The sequence below is a fragment of the Andrena cerasifolii genome, chromosome 5 (assembly GCF_050908995.1).
Source record: "Andrena cerasifolii isolate SP2316 chromosome 5, iyAndCera1_principal, whole genome shotgun sequence".
Taxonomy (NCBI): Eukaryota; Metazoa; Arthropoda; class Insecta; order Hymenoptera; family Andrenidae; genus Andrena; species Andrena cerasifolii.
Window position 1 is genome coordinate 10994071 of NC_135122.1, and position 12512 is coordinate 11006582.

General features: G+C 51.0%; 2 protein-coding genes across 15 annotated transcripts in view; one reads left to right on the top strand and one right to left on the bottom strand.

The window, feature by feature from the left end:
* Nucleotides 1-12512, bottom strand: part of Rab3-gap (Rab3 GTPase activating protein) — a 313138-nt gene that overhangs the window by 252634 nt on the left and 47992 nt on the right. The window lies entirely within an intron of this gene.
* Nucleotides 1-12512, top strand: part of Msp300 (Muscle-specific protein 300 kDa) — a 99972-nt gene that overhangs the window by 67483 nt on the left and 19977 nt on the right. For all 14 annotated transcript variants that reach the window (XM_076811792.1, XM_076811794.1, XM_076811799.1 and 11 more), the window contains 7 exons: nucleotides 625-729; nucleotides 899-1204; nucleotides 1510-1644; nucleotides 3578-9666; nucleotides 9757-10453; nucleotides 10669-10968; nucleotides 11040-11996. In XM_076811792.1, coding sequence (XP_076667907.1) covers nucleotides 625-729; nucleotides 899-1204; nucleotides 1510-1644; nucleotides 3578-9666; nucleotides 9757-10453; nucleotides 10669-10968; nucleotides 11040-11996 — 8589 coding nt within the window. The remainder of the gene's footprint in view (nucleotides 1-624; nucleotides 730-898; nucleotides 1205-1509; nucleotides 1645-3577; nucleotides 9667-9756; nucleotides 10454-10668; nucleotides 10969-11039; nucleotides 11997-12512) is intronic.

The window sequence follows — 12512 nt, forward strand, 5'->3', positions numbered from 1 at the left end:
CTGCCTCCCAGAGGGGATTTACTTCGCTCTTCACCCTGCATGAGTAGAGTTTAGAGATGCACATGCGTAACGTTACTTGATTTTCGGTTTGCGTTGCGGTCTTGACGAGACTGGGACGCTAGAGGCGTCTCAACGTTCAGTTCATTCCTTTCTGATTCCGTATCTGACAGTCAGAAGAGAATGTTTCACGTTCCATGCTAGCTGAAGTTCCGCTCTGGGTGTAATGAAGAAGTAATAGTCACGTGCTTCGCAGACGAACCCACGTACACGACTCGTTCCTTCTTCTACTTTTGAGCATCACACTTCCTTAGACGAAGAGTTAAATATTCCGTGCCCCTGTGTTATCGTCAAGCCTGCATGACAATCGTGTTTCTTACTCACAACACAGCGAACGCAGATTTACAGACCACACAGGACGCAGTGAAATACTCAGTTTCCTTCTTCTTCTTCTTTTTTTTTACGTGTTTTGTGTAAATACAGATTTGCTAGAGGTTTAGTGAGTTCCCCGAGGCTAATCCGTTTAGTTAACCGACTGGAGTTTGAGCTCGTGTTGTGCACGGCATACATTTGACGAGCTGGCGGGAGAGCTTCGACGTGGTTGGTTAATTGATCCTTGTGTTGCAGGACATCATACAGGAGCGTCTGATGGTTCTGCAGCTGAGTCTGTCGAACTTGAAGGGAACCTATCTGCCGCGAGATAGCATAGCCTCCATGCTGTCCGCCCTCACGGTGAGATTTTGCACGCGGTAGAAACGCGAAGTTTGAGAATCGATAGCGAGTAAAAGAAGTCTGCTGTTCTCTGTATTAAAATTTCAAGCACAATGACGGAGACGCGTTGAGTCTCTTCGCGCGTCAGCGAAAATTCATAGTGAAACGAGGAAGGAATAATGAATTTCAGGCCCTGCTGAGCGAGCTCCGAGCTTACGAGCAGGAGGCCTGCCGTTTAGAAGAGGAACTGCGGAAAATCCCAGCTGACACCGAGTCCCAGAGACTGTTGGACAACCTGGGGGAAGTTCAGACGCGCATCGCCACCCTTTTGACACAGGCTGAAGAAGGGCTCGCCACCCTGGAGGGATCGCGAGGCCATCAGGAGCAACGTGGCCACGATATTCACGCTTATAAACAGTTCTTGGATGAGACTGACGCTTGGTTGAAGGATATCGTAGCTAGTATTAGGGAGCAACAACCTATCACAACGAATAAGGTGCGTCTACAATCGGAAATGAATAAGGAAATGTTTCTAATTAAGTATCACCTATTCCTTTCAACTATTACCTTTACGCTTCGAATTTATTAAATCAAGCAGACTACTCGCGTTCCTCCAGAACTTGGTACCCATTGTAAGCTCTGAGGAGTACCAAGAGCGATCTTACGACACCCTTCGCGTCTGCACCGCGATTTTTTCCCAATACGTACCCAATATCGTAATCGTTGATCGAAGAAGCGCTAAGTCTCTGGATGATTCTTAATCGAAATTGTTCACGCTCGCGTGTGTCTGTGCGCGAGCAGGCTTTGCAGGACGAGCTGAGCAGCCACGCGCAACGCGTGTCGGAGCTTGAATCGCTGCCAGAGATCAGCACGCTGGCAAAGGTGCTGAAGAACGCGCTGTTGGAGGTGATGTCCCGTCTGCAGCAAAGGCAGCAGGTATCCAACGTTTTCCAATGTTCAGGGGCTTTCGCAAACCTCGCTGGTGTTCGCGCAACAGTATCGTGAAGTGTACAATGGTAGAGAGCGAAGCTTGAAAAAAAAAACCAAGGAAAACAAGTAGTACGGACTTGACGACCCTGAAATGAATTCGCAGATCGCAGACGAGCACAGTACCGACCAGTCAACTCTTTTGCCAACGATAAATAATTTTAGAAGCTTAAACCAAAGTTAACCAGTCGATCCGTTCTAGTCCGTTATCTAGTCACTTCTCTTTTAAACAAAACGAAGATACGATTGTTCGATCTCTTGCCAAAGTAAGAGCTGCATCGAAGAACGATACAATGTGTGCACAGTATGTATATGATGGGATAGTATATGCATATATACTGCTTGTATTCTGTACCATAGAAGGGAGCAGGGTGAACGTGAAACGGTGAAGCATGTAATGTTCATTTCCTTTCGCTGCTTCGACGTAGTAATTTATGTTCGTTACGTTTCATTTCTGCACGAACCGCGGGTATGGGTGGTGAACTAGGTGGCTCGTATCATTGATGTATCAATTTCAATTAACGAACGGTGTACGGTTTCTCGCCCCTTTCTCTATCGCACAGCACCATAATTTTAATCATCCATCGCAAGCTTTTTCACCACGCTACACCACAACCATTACGTTTCATTCATCGTCATCGACTCTGTTTCTTTATCTGTCTCTCTGTGTCTCTCTCTCTCTCTCTGTTTCTCTCTCTCTCTTTCTCTCTCTCTCTCTCTCTCTCTCACTCTCTCTCTGTCTCTCCGTCTGTCGTATCTCATCGTGTATTATTTACAACATTAGCACTTTATGTTCCTCTAGCTTAAGGTAATGGATGTAATATAATAGGCGCAGCATTTGTCTCTAAGGAATGTTAATATACATTGTTACTGTAATTTTTTTTCATGCAATTAAAGTATTCTCATTCATCCCCACCCACCCACCGAACCACCTCCCTTTATTCTCCCCTGTTCATCGTACGTGTAGCCGCACGCTGTACATTCTTATTTATGGTGACAAGAGTTATTCTCGGCTGTACGAATATGAAACTGTATATGTGTAGTTGTAAAATAACCACGGGTTCGAGAGGCGAGGCCCTTTCTACATCGAAGTTTTCAAAATTCATAAACTGCACGGATATTTGTTTCGGTGTACGCCTCAAGTTGCAAGCTCTTAATTTGATTTTTTTTTTTTTTTTTCATAGCTTCGTCCTATTTCGTCGGAAATTTTGTACAGTAGATTCGTTGGCTTGTTTTATACATGTTTATGCGATACGAATGTAGGATAAGTCTGCTTAAAATAGACGCGTCGGAATAAAGTCGAGCGTAGCGTTCGCTTGAAGCTAAAAATAACGACAGTGTTACGCGGAGCGTTCTCGTCTGCGGATATTCTCGCTCCCGGCGGCGATGCTTTTCGAATGATTCTCTCGTGTCCGTTTCCGTGGACGCCATGGCGGAGGTGCGCCGACCGTTCGAACACAAAAGCTCACCGTATCATCGTAACAACCCGATCGCATCGACTCTCACGTAACAAACGAGTGATTAACTCAGCGGCATAAGCATTAACAGGGTAGCTAATAGATTTTTAGTCACTTGAAGGGGGCTCCGCTGGTGCCTGCGCCACTGCTTTCTGGCACGTTACATAATGCCGTCTCTCATCGCCGAAATGAAACAGAATCGTTCACGAGTCTAGCATACTGACCGCTAGATTTAAAATCATCAGGCTTAGTTTCTACCGATTAATATAGCTCCCTGCGAACCACCCCTTGGAATATAGTACAGAGTAGACGCGAGAGAGTTACAGCACGGAACACTTGACGAGCCAGTGCCAGAGCAGCCGAAGGAACCGCGTGGAGGAGCACCGACGCGGTTAGCTTGAGTCAGGCAATTTTGAATTTTCCAGGAGATTCGCGACGAAGAGGCGCAGGCGGACGAAACGTCGGAGCGAGACGACGCTACCCTCGATCAGGCGCCCTCCCTTTACTCGTCCCTCGAGAGTAGCATGCCATCTCTGGCTGACGTTTCTCTGCAAACGGGGCAGAGCTTGCTAGCGAACGATATCGTTGAGAAGCCTCAGCAGCTCACCAAGCAGACCTCCACGAATCAGATCCCAGTGGCGACCACCTGTCATTCACTGACCACGCAGACCATGGACCCTTCGTACCCGGCAGAGAGTACTCAGACCCAGGAGACCATAAAGATCCTGAAGACCACCGACGGCGAGCACGACGTGATCGAGATCGCCACGAAGAACCTACCCGCCGCGTCTGCCCAGGAAATTATTCAAGAACGAGTAGACGCTATACCGGAAGACATCGTCGTGGACATGAAGTACCAGGACCCAAAGAACACGGACAATACCACCAGCGAATTAAACATCGTCCACGCTGCCCCGCAGTCGTTCGAGACGGTGCTGGTCGAGCCAGACGATGTGACCACTGAGGTAGTGGTGGACGAGGACGGTTCCAAGAGGATCATCGTGAGGAAGCTCAGAAGAACCACGACCACGAACAGGCAGACCACTCAGCATCACCTAGCCTCCATGTCCACCGCGATTGGGGACTCTCCCTCCGTGGTGCACGCGTTCTCGGAGGCCACCATGAGGGGCCAGCAGGTGACGGTGACCACGACGAAGCCGAACGGCACCGTTGAAACCACCACCAAGCAGGTATACGGAGGGAGGATCGCCACGGGGACGCCTTTCACGGACGTGGACGTGGAAGAGTTCGAGTCGACGCCGCGGTACACGCACACGGTGACCCAGGGCCAGATCAGGGACGTGAGCCCGCAGCCTTTGGGAGAAGGGATCCTGATGGAGAGCGGGGAGTTCCAGGCGAAGACGTCCAGCGTGCACGCTGTCGTTCAGCAAGTGACCAGGCGGGTGGTGAGGAAGACCAGGAGGATCATTCGAAAGGTGACGATCATCGACGGCAAGGAGACGACCACGGAGGAGATCATAGAGGAGCCGGAAGAGGTGGAGATAGATGAGAAGAATATACCGCATATAAGCATCAATGTTGTTAAGCAGCAGGAGAAACGGCAGTTCGGAGTGGACGCGGGGATAGTGGAGGAGAAAACGGAGGGTGGTATTCTGGGTGAGATGGAGGATAAAGGAAGTAAGGTGAAACAGTCGGTGGGCAGTGACGCTCCCATGCAGGGGCCATTCTTTGGCGCGTTTGCTAAGGATATGCATCCAATCACGGGGTACTCGGAAGGTAAAAGGGAAGGAAGCTTGCTCGGCGTTAAGAAGGACGCTGTGGTGATCGAAGAAGTGCTGTCAGATGCGGATGTGCCGAAGGAAGAGGTGCTAGGGATGGATATTTTAAAGAAACAGGACCTGGAAGTCTGTCAACGACCTGTAGATGTAGATGTTGAGCAGCTCCTGGAAAGTCCAGCATCTTCGTTGCGTAGTCAGTTGGAAGGCGATGAGAGTATTAAATCGGAGCCCGCGTTCGAGAAGAGAGCTGACATGGTGGACAAGTATGAGCACGAGCAGTTCACGATCGAGGTAACTGGCGGAAAGTCACTTGCAGTGAGCAGCCAGTCGTTCATCGATGCTGAAGTGTCCTCTGCTTTGCAGAGCCCGATCCAAGATATGAAGATACAAGAGGCGGAGGAGAGGCTGGCCAAGCCTCAGGTAGACTCCATCTTGTCGGACGATGTGCCAACCATCACGAAAGCGACCTGTAAGTCTGTCGATGCACCTGTACAGCACGAAACACCTGGTATCGAGCTAGAAGGTCGCACGGTAGATGTAGAAACGCACCACGACAGTAGCGGCACCGTAGATGCTGGCAAATCTTATGCCTCCGTATTGGAAGAAGCGCCTTCGATGGAAGTAATAGAAGCACAGGGCACACTGATGGATGTCTCGTCGGGAAAAGTACAAAAGAAAGTTGAAATTTCAGGAGAGCAGCCTGTGGAAGCTGAGCAGTCACTTGCTTCAATCACCGACGCCAAGAAGCCTGATATAGAAGGAACGAAGGAAGAGCCAGATGCCCTGCCTATCAACACCAAGCAGCAGCTAGTGAAAGACTCCTTCGTCCCGGAAACGGAGTACGATTACGTGGACGAAGCCCTGAAGCCAGAATACAAGCCAGTCTTCCACAAAGTGGAGATATCTTTGGCTGTTCGAAAGCAGGGAGAAGAAATGGAGCCCACGGTGTCGGTGAAGAGTCAGGCCGAGCCCACTGTGGCGCCACATCGCATGGTGAAGGAGGATGTGGACATCAGCCTGCCAGCTGACCGGGAAACGTCGGTAATCCATGATAAAATCGTTCAAACCTCTCCACCAGTAACTGAACAAGTGGCCACGGTTGACAAGCCTGTACTTGTATCGAAGGAAGAAGTTACCACAGCGGATAAGTCTGTGATGGCGTTGGAAAGAGACCTGGTCACTTCGGACGTGTCTGTAATCGCTTCAGAGGTAGAGGAGACTTCTGACAAGTCTGTAATCACGTCAGAGAAGGAAGAGACTTCGGACAAGTCTGTGATCACCTCGGAGAAGGAAGACGAGTGTCACACCGAGCCCGCGATGGAGTCGGAAGGAAATGTGGTCGTTGTCGTGGATAAGGAGATTGCAGAAGATGTTGGATCACTGGCCAAGTCGATAGAGGCCAAGTCGAGCACTTCTATCATCTCGAACATCACTGATTCAGTGGAAATCAGCATCCCCTTGTCCGATTCCTCGAAACAGGCGAGCGAAGCTCCGCAGCCAGACATCGGGCAGATGATCGAGTCACCGGAGCTGGAGGTGACTCTGAAAGACGAGACCTCGGAAGGTGTAGATGGATACGAAGCGGACGACAGGACGATGGCGTCCACGACTACTCCCGACGACGAAATTGTCATGAAGAAGAAGAGAAGGAAGAAGAGGAAGCAGAGTATCAGGAGCTCCAGGGAGGAGGAGCAGACCGAGTTCCCCAGGACTACCACCGACGAAGGGGAATTCACGGATAGTCTGGTAACGGTGGAGAGTGAAAATGCAAAGGCGACGAAGAAGAAGAAGAAGAAAAAGAAGAAGGAGGGGAAAGAAGAAGCTCACCCCACGTTGAACGAAGCTGACACTCAGACTAGTCTTCCAGAATTGAGTGTCTCTGTTGCTACGTCCCCAAAACAGCAAGGGGTATCTGAGATCTGCGTGCAGACGTCTCCGCAGCCCTCTGAAGAAGCCAAGGTATTGGAAATTCGAGAAGTCGACGAAGCAGTGCAAACTTCCCCGCAGATTCCGCCACAAGATGCAGAAGAAATCGAGGAACCTAAGCTGCAAGAAGTTCACACAGAAATGCAGACATCCCCGTTGCCTGTCCTGGACTTCAGCACGCAAACTGTTGAGGAAACACCACAGCCTGAGGTACCAACTACCCAGCACTCGGAAATGCAGACTTCCCCGCTGTCTGCGTTGGACTTTGGCGCGCAGGTTGCCGCGGAGGCGCCTCAGCTTGAGGAAACAAGCACTCAGACATCGGAAACACCTGTGATTCAAGTGGAAGAGTATGCTGCTCAAACCAGCCCTATAGAAGACATCCAGCAGACAGTTCCGCCACCAGAAACTGAAGAAACACAAGTTCAGACTGTGATTACAGAAGTGGTCTCCATAGAAGCGCAGACTTCGCCAACAGCTCCATCCATCGAAATGGAGACTCAGACTGCAGAGAAGGCTCTAGTTGCTGCTGAGCAACAGACAACGCCGCCACCAGTGGAGGAGAAGATTCTTACTGGCATTGCTGTGCAGACAGTGACCCCAGAGGAGTCCAAGACCATTGACATGGAAGTACAAACAAGCGAGCCAGCAAGTCCAGAGAAAGTCACTTTGGACTTCAATGTACAGGCAGATCTGCTACAGCAAACTTCCGTGGAAGTCATGGAAACGCAAACCACCCCAGAAGAGAGCCCACGGCAGGCTGACACCCAGGAAACTGGGTCTCAGACGGCATTGCCTGAACCCACCCAAGAAACCATGATCCAGACCAGTCCAATGAGCGTCTCTCCTGTCCGACCGGAGGTTTGCGAGCTGTCTGCGCAGACCAGCTTGGAGGAAGCGAAGCAGGCGATCGACGAAGCGTCGCAAACTACTTCCCCGGATAAAGTTCAGACGTTGGACAGTTCTGTACAGATAAAGACGATGGAACTGGTGCCTCAGGTCGAGGAAAGCTCGCAGATCGGCCCTGAAACGTGCGAGGATAGCGCACAAACGCAGCCAAGTGCTGAGAAGAGGAAACCCTCTTTGGTGACCGTTGCCCAGCAGACGAATGGGGTACTGCAACCTGCAGGCACAGTTGTAGAGAAAGATAGAGACGAAGAAGCAGCAGCTAAGAATGATGACCAAGGAAACTTGATAAGAGCCATATCGACGGATGTGGTGGACGCGTCGATGGAAATAAGGACGCCTCTAAAGTATACAGAAATTCCAGTAGCACCTGATGTACAAGTACAAGAAACTGAAGATGACTCGAGACCGAAGGAAGACTATAAGCAGGGATCTGTTGATCGGGAAGTGGAAACGAAGACTGAGTATCTGCAACGACTCCCGGAACAAGTGGAGCCTAAGTTGGAGACGGAGGAATCATTTGTGCCCGGCATGTTGGAGAGAGATTCAACTGGGGACACTGCTTTCGAGATATCTTTGCAAGCTACCATAGAATTGTCCACCAGTGACACCACTGACACTACGAGTAAGCTGACGGACACTTCGCAGGACACAACTATCATAGAGGATTTAAGTAACGCCGCAAAGGCTGAAGATGTCAACGCAGCGAAGAGGCAGAAGCGTAAAAGAAGGCACAAGACCATAGAAATCTGTTCTTCAGGGGAGAAGGATCTCGAATCCATATTCGGCCAACCTGTAGAGTCGCGAGATGTCTCGTTAAAATTGTCCTACTCCGACGTGACCAAGAAGAACGTGGGCAAAGAGAGATCTCCCACTGGCGATGCCCAATTCGAGAAAGTGCCCGTACAAGTGGACGATGTTGCGCCGAAGGAGCAGTCTAAATTTACACCACAAGAGAAAATCGAGGAGGCTATGCATAGTACCACCTCGCCACTTACAATGGCCACAGAGGCAACGGTCAAAGGCATCCAAGAAGCGTGGGCTCTGGATAATGAGAAGATCGACCCGCCATCAGAAGCACAAGTTCAGCAGCCGGCACCAATCGTCGTGATCCCTTCCCCTGAACCAATGGATACCACTGAAGAACAACTATCCCCTGTGGGGTCAGTGTTGCAGGAAGAAGAGCGTCCCAAGATCAAGACCTACGCGGACATAATTAGCGAATCCTCTAAGAAACCGTCTGCTTCGAAATACGACGAGGTACAGAGGGACGAAGCGTCCTGGGAAATGGCCCATCACGCGGCTCCTCAAAAGGGAGCCAGCTCGAAGGCCTTCCTTCTCGCGGAGACCACCGAGTACGAGCCTCCGCATCCGATGACGCAGAGCCACCAAGCCACCAAGGTGATCTCCGAGCGAATGCAGAGCCTTCGAAACGCTAAGCAGCCGAGTCACCTGGGGAACATTCTGCACATCGCTCAACTAGAGAAGGTAGCTAACGAGAAGCTCGCGGAGGAGCGCGCAGCTGATATCCGAAAGGAACTGTCCCACTTGAGGGACGCTGTGCAGGAGAAGGACGCGATGGCTGTGGAGGAAACACTCGTGGTGATCGTGGAGACCATGTCCACGTGGCTGGAGACGATAGAGTACAGAATATTCCTGGACAAAGAGTGCCCCAGCGGACCCTTCCACGGCGACAAGACCTACGCCGAGCTGAAGGACGAGGTGGAGAACGTAGAGGAGAACATCCACGAATTGAACAGTATCTGGAAGCTAGTGGAGGCTAATTATCCAGGGGAGGATCGCGCTAATTTGCAGGAATGCCTCGATGTACTCATGCACCACGTGAAGATGATCGAGGATGTCACCAGCGAGGGTGAGAAGTATGTGACCAGTGAGCTGGCTAGGTGGGACGAGTTCATAAACAGCGTGAACAACATGTACAGGTAAGGAGACTATTGCCATTTTCAAATTTAATAGTAACAAGCTCGAACAACAGTGCGCTCATTAAATTTCTGTTGTAATCGTCGGAACAGGTTGATCGAAGAGCAACGCCGCCAGCTGAACGAGATCATCGAGGTCGAAGCGTCCACAAGGTGGAAGCTCCAAGAGCTGGACAAGCTCGAGAACATGAACCGTTGCCACATGTGGAAGACAGCCACCCTACTCACCACGTCCCACGAATTGCTGCGCGATTACCCTGGCAAGCACATCCCCGAGGAGACCTACGCCGCCCACGAGATGACGAAGGTGATCGAGCACGGTATTTGCATCGAGCGCGAGCGCCTTCTGCAGCTGATGGCTCTGGCCGAGGAGTACGAGCAGACGCTGCGGGAGTTCGCCCAGATTACCGAAATCGCGGAGGATCTATTAGAAAGCCCGATCTCTGTGATGAGCCTGGAGCACCTGCAAGAGGAGATGCAGAAGCACAGAAAGTTCTTCGTCAATCTGAATCACTGCAGAGGGATCCTGGAATCATTGGAGGGTAACCTGGACCCTGAGACCAGGACCAAGTACTCGAACCTGCACGAGGATCTGCACAGCAGAGCTATATCCCTGCTGGACCAGGCGGCATCCAGGGCTCAGCAGATGGCCCTGGCTGCTTCCAGGTGGATTCTTCTGGAGCAGGGGGTGAAGGAGGAAAGAGGATGGCTCCAGGTCGCTCACCAGCGAGTCCCTGACCTGCAGACAGTCACCTCGTCCGACTATGATCAGTACATTTCCTTGTATCAGGTGAGTCAGAGTGTTTATGCTTAAAACATTCCGAGACACGTCGGTATAAGAAGTTTGTTGCGACAGAAAAACTATCGAAAGAAATCAAGCTCTCTTTCTCCGGGACAGATAGCTCGAGATTTATGTAACAGGATCGAGTCTCGGATTAGCACATATCAGGTTTCATCGGCAATAGAAGAAGCACTTCGTAACATGCATTCCCGATCTTCTTTCAGTCTCTGGTGACAGACGTGGCGACCCATCACGCTCGGCTAATTCAGCTGCTGAACGTGGCTCGCGGTCTCGAGGAGCTGGTCAACATCGAGGATCCAGAGGATCGTTACGGAGAGGCGTTGGACGTGATCGTGAAGCTTCGGGACAACGTGGAGTCGTCGCTGAGGAGGTTGACGGCATTCAGGGAGAGCTGGAACAATCAAGAGACGCTGATGAATCGCGTGGAGAACTGGATGGCTATCGTCGAGAGGCAGTTGGAGAAGCTACGCGATCCATCTGGCGGTCACATACGCCAATTCTGGGTAAATGCATTCCCCTTAAAAAATCGATCCACCAGTTCAATCGTTGCACTAAATTTATACTACACCTTTAGGAGCTGAAAGCGCAGTACGAGGTCCACAACAACATACGCGAGGAAGCGAACAACAGCTTCGAGCAGGCCCTGAGAATCATCCCTCTCTCCGATGAGATGCTGCAGAGGCAGTTCCATCGCGAGCTCCAAGATCGTTGGCAAGATGTGACGCAGAAGATCAACATCATCCAGGAGGAAGTGACCCGAAACATCTCCTCCGAGGAGATCTCCTCGAACGAGAAGCTGAAGCTGCTTGAGAGAGAGCTTAACGAATTGAGAATAACCATTGACGGTTTCCACGGTGTTCTCAAGACCGAGGAAGAGCTGGACCTCTATATCGAGCGTCTGACTGTTCTTTTCGACAGGATCTCTTTGATCCAGGACGAGCTGGGTCGGCTGGGTCTCCTACCCGTGGCAGAGAGCGAGAAAGTCGGCGTCCTGCTGTCCTCGGCCCGTCGAATTGAGACTCAGATCAGCGAGGAGCTGGACGCAGCTCAGCTGCTGAGGGAGAGGCTCCAGGCGATCCAGCGTGGACTGGGTCGCGTCAGGAAGGCCCATCAACGGCAATCGTCTATATTGGACCAGTGCGAGGGAAGCGAGAAGCAGGGAAGCGACGTGGTCGCTTCTGCTGTCGATCGCTGCCAAACGGTCGCCGATGAGCTGGCTGTTCTGTGGCAGGACATCATGAGCCTCAGACAGCTTCTTCACACTGTGCCCACTGTCATGAGAGTATCCGTCTCGCCAGTCAGCGTGGAACGAGACATTTCCAACCTCCAGGACGCGCATACCGACCTGGAGGTCAGGTGCTCCCAGTTGCTCGCGTTGCTGAGGAACAGGCTTGCCCTGTGGAGGAGGTTCGAGAGCCAGCTGGAAATGGTGCAGCAGTCTGTCCAGGAAGCTGACTACATGATGGAGCTGTTGACCGTTCAGGGGTCAGTGGATTATAATAGATTGCTGAAAGCTACGGAACGACTAGAGGTAAGACTCTTGGGATCCTACCAGAGGAATTCGAAGCTGTGTCAGTTTGAAGCTCGAGCTTCTGTACGCGGAACGTAGAAGCAGGTCGCGAGGACTAGAATTCGTTAATTAGGCGAGAATTTTAATTGAATTTTAAAGCGATCCACTGTGTAGAGAGAATTGGATCAGTTCGTGCAAGAGCTAATCTGACAGTAATGGAGCGATTCGAAGCATCCAAGATTTACAACCCCACTTCTTGGTCGAGCATTCCTCGAACCGTTCAAAGTCTTTGGAATGCGCTGAAACTTTCAGAACTCTGAATAACTGCAGTTCCGAGGTATCGAGCGGCCTGCATTCTTGCACAGTGGCTTCCGATACTTCTAAGGGAACATCTACCCCTTTCTCTCACACAATACAAAGAAGGAGCTCCATGCGCTGCAATCGTCGACAGATTTCGACCCAGAAACGCGTATCCACCTAACGCCCTCGTAATCAAATCCCCCAGAATTATAGAGACTCTGAGTGCAATCATTCTGA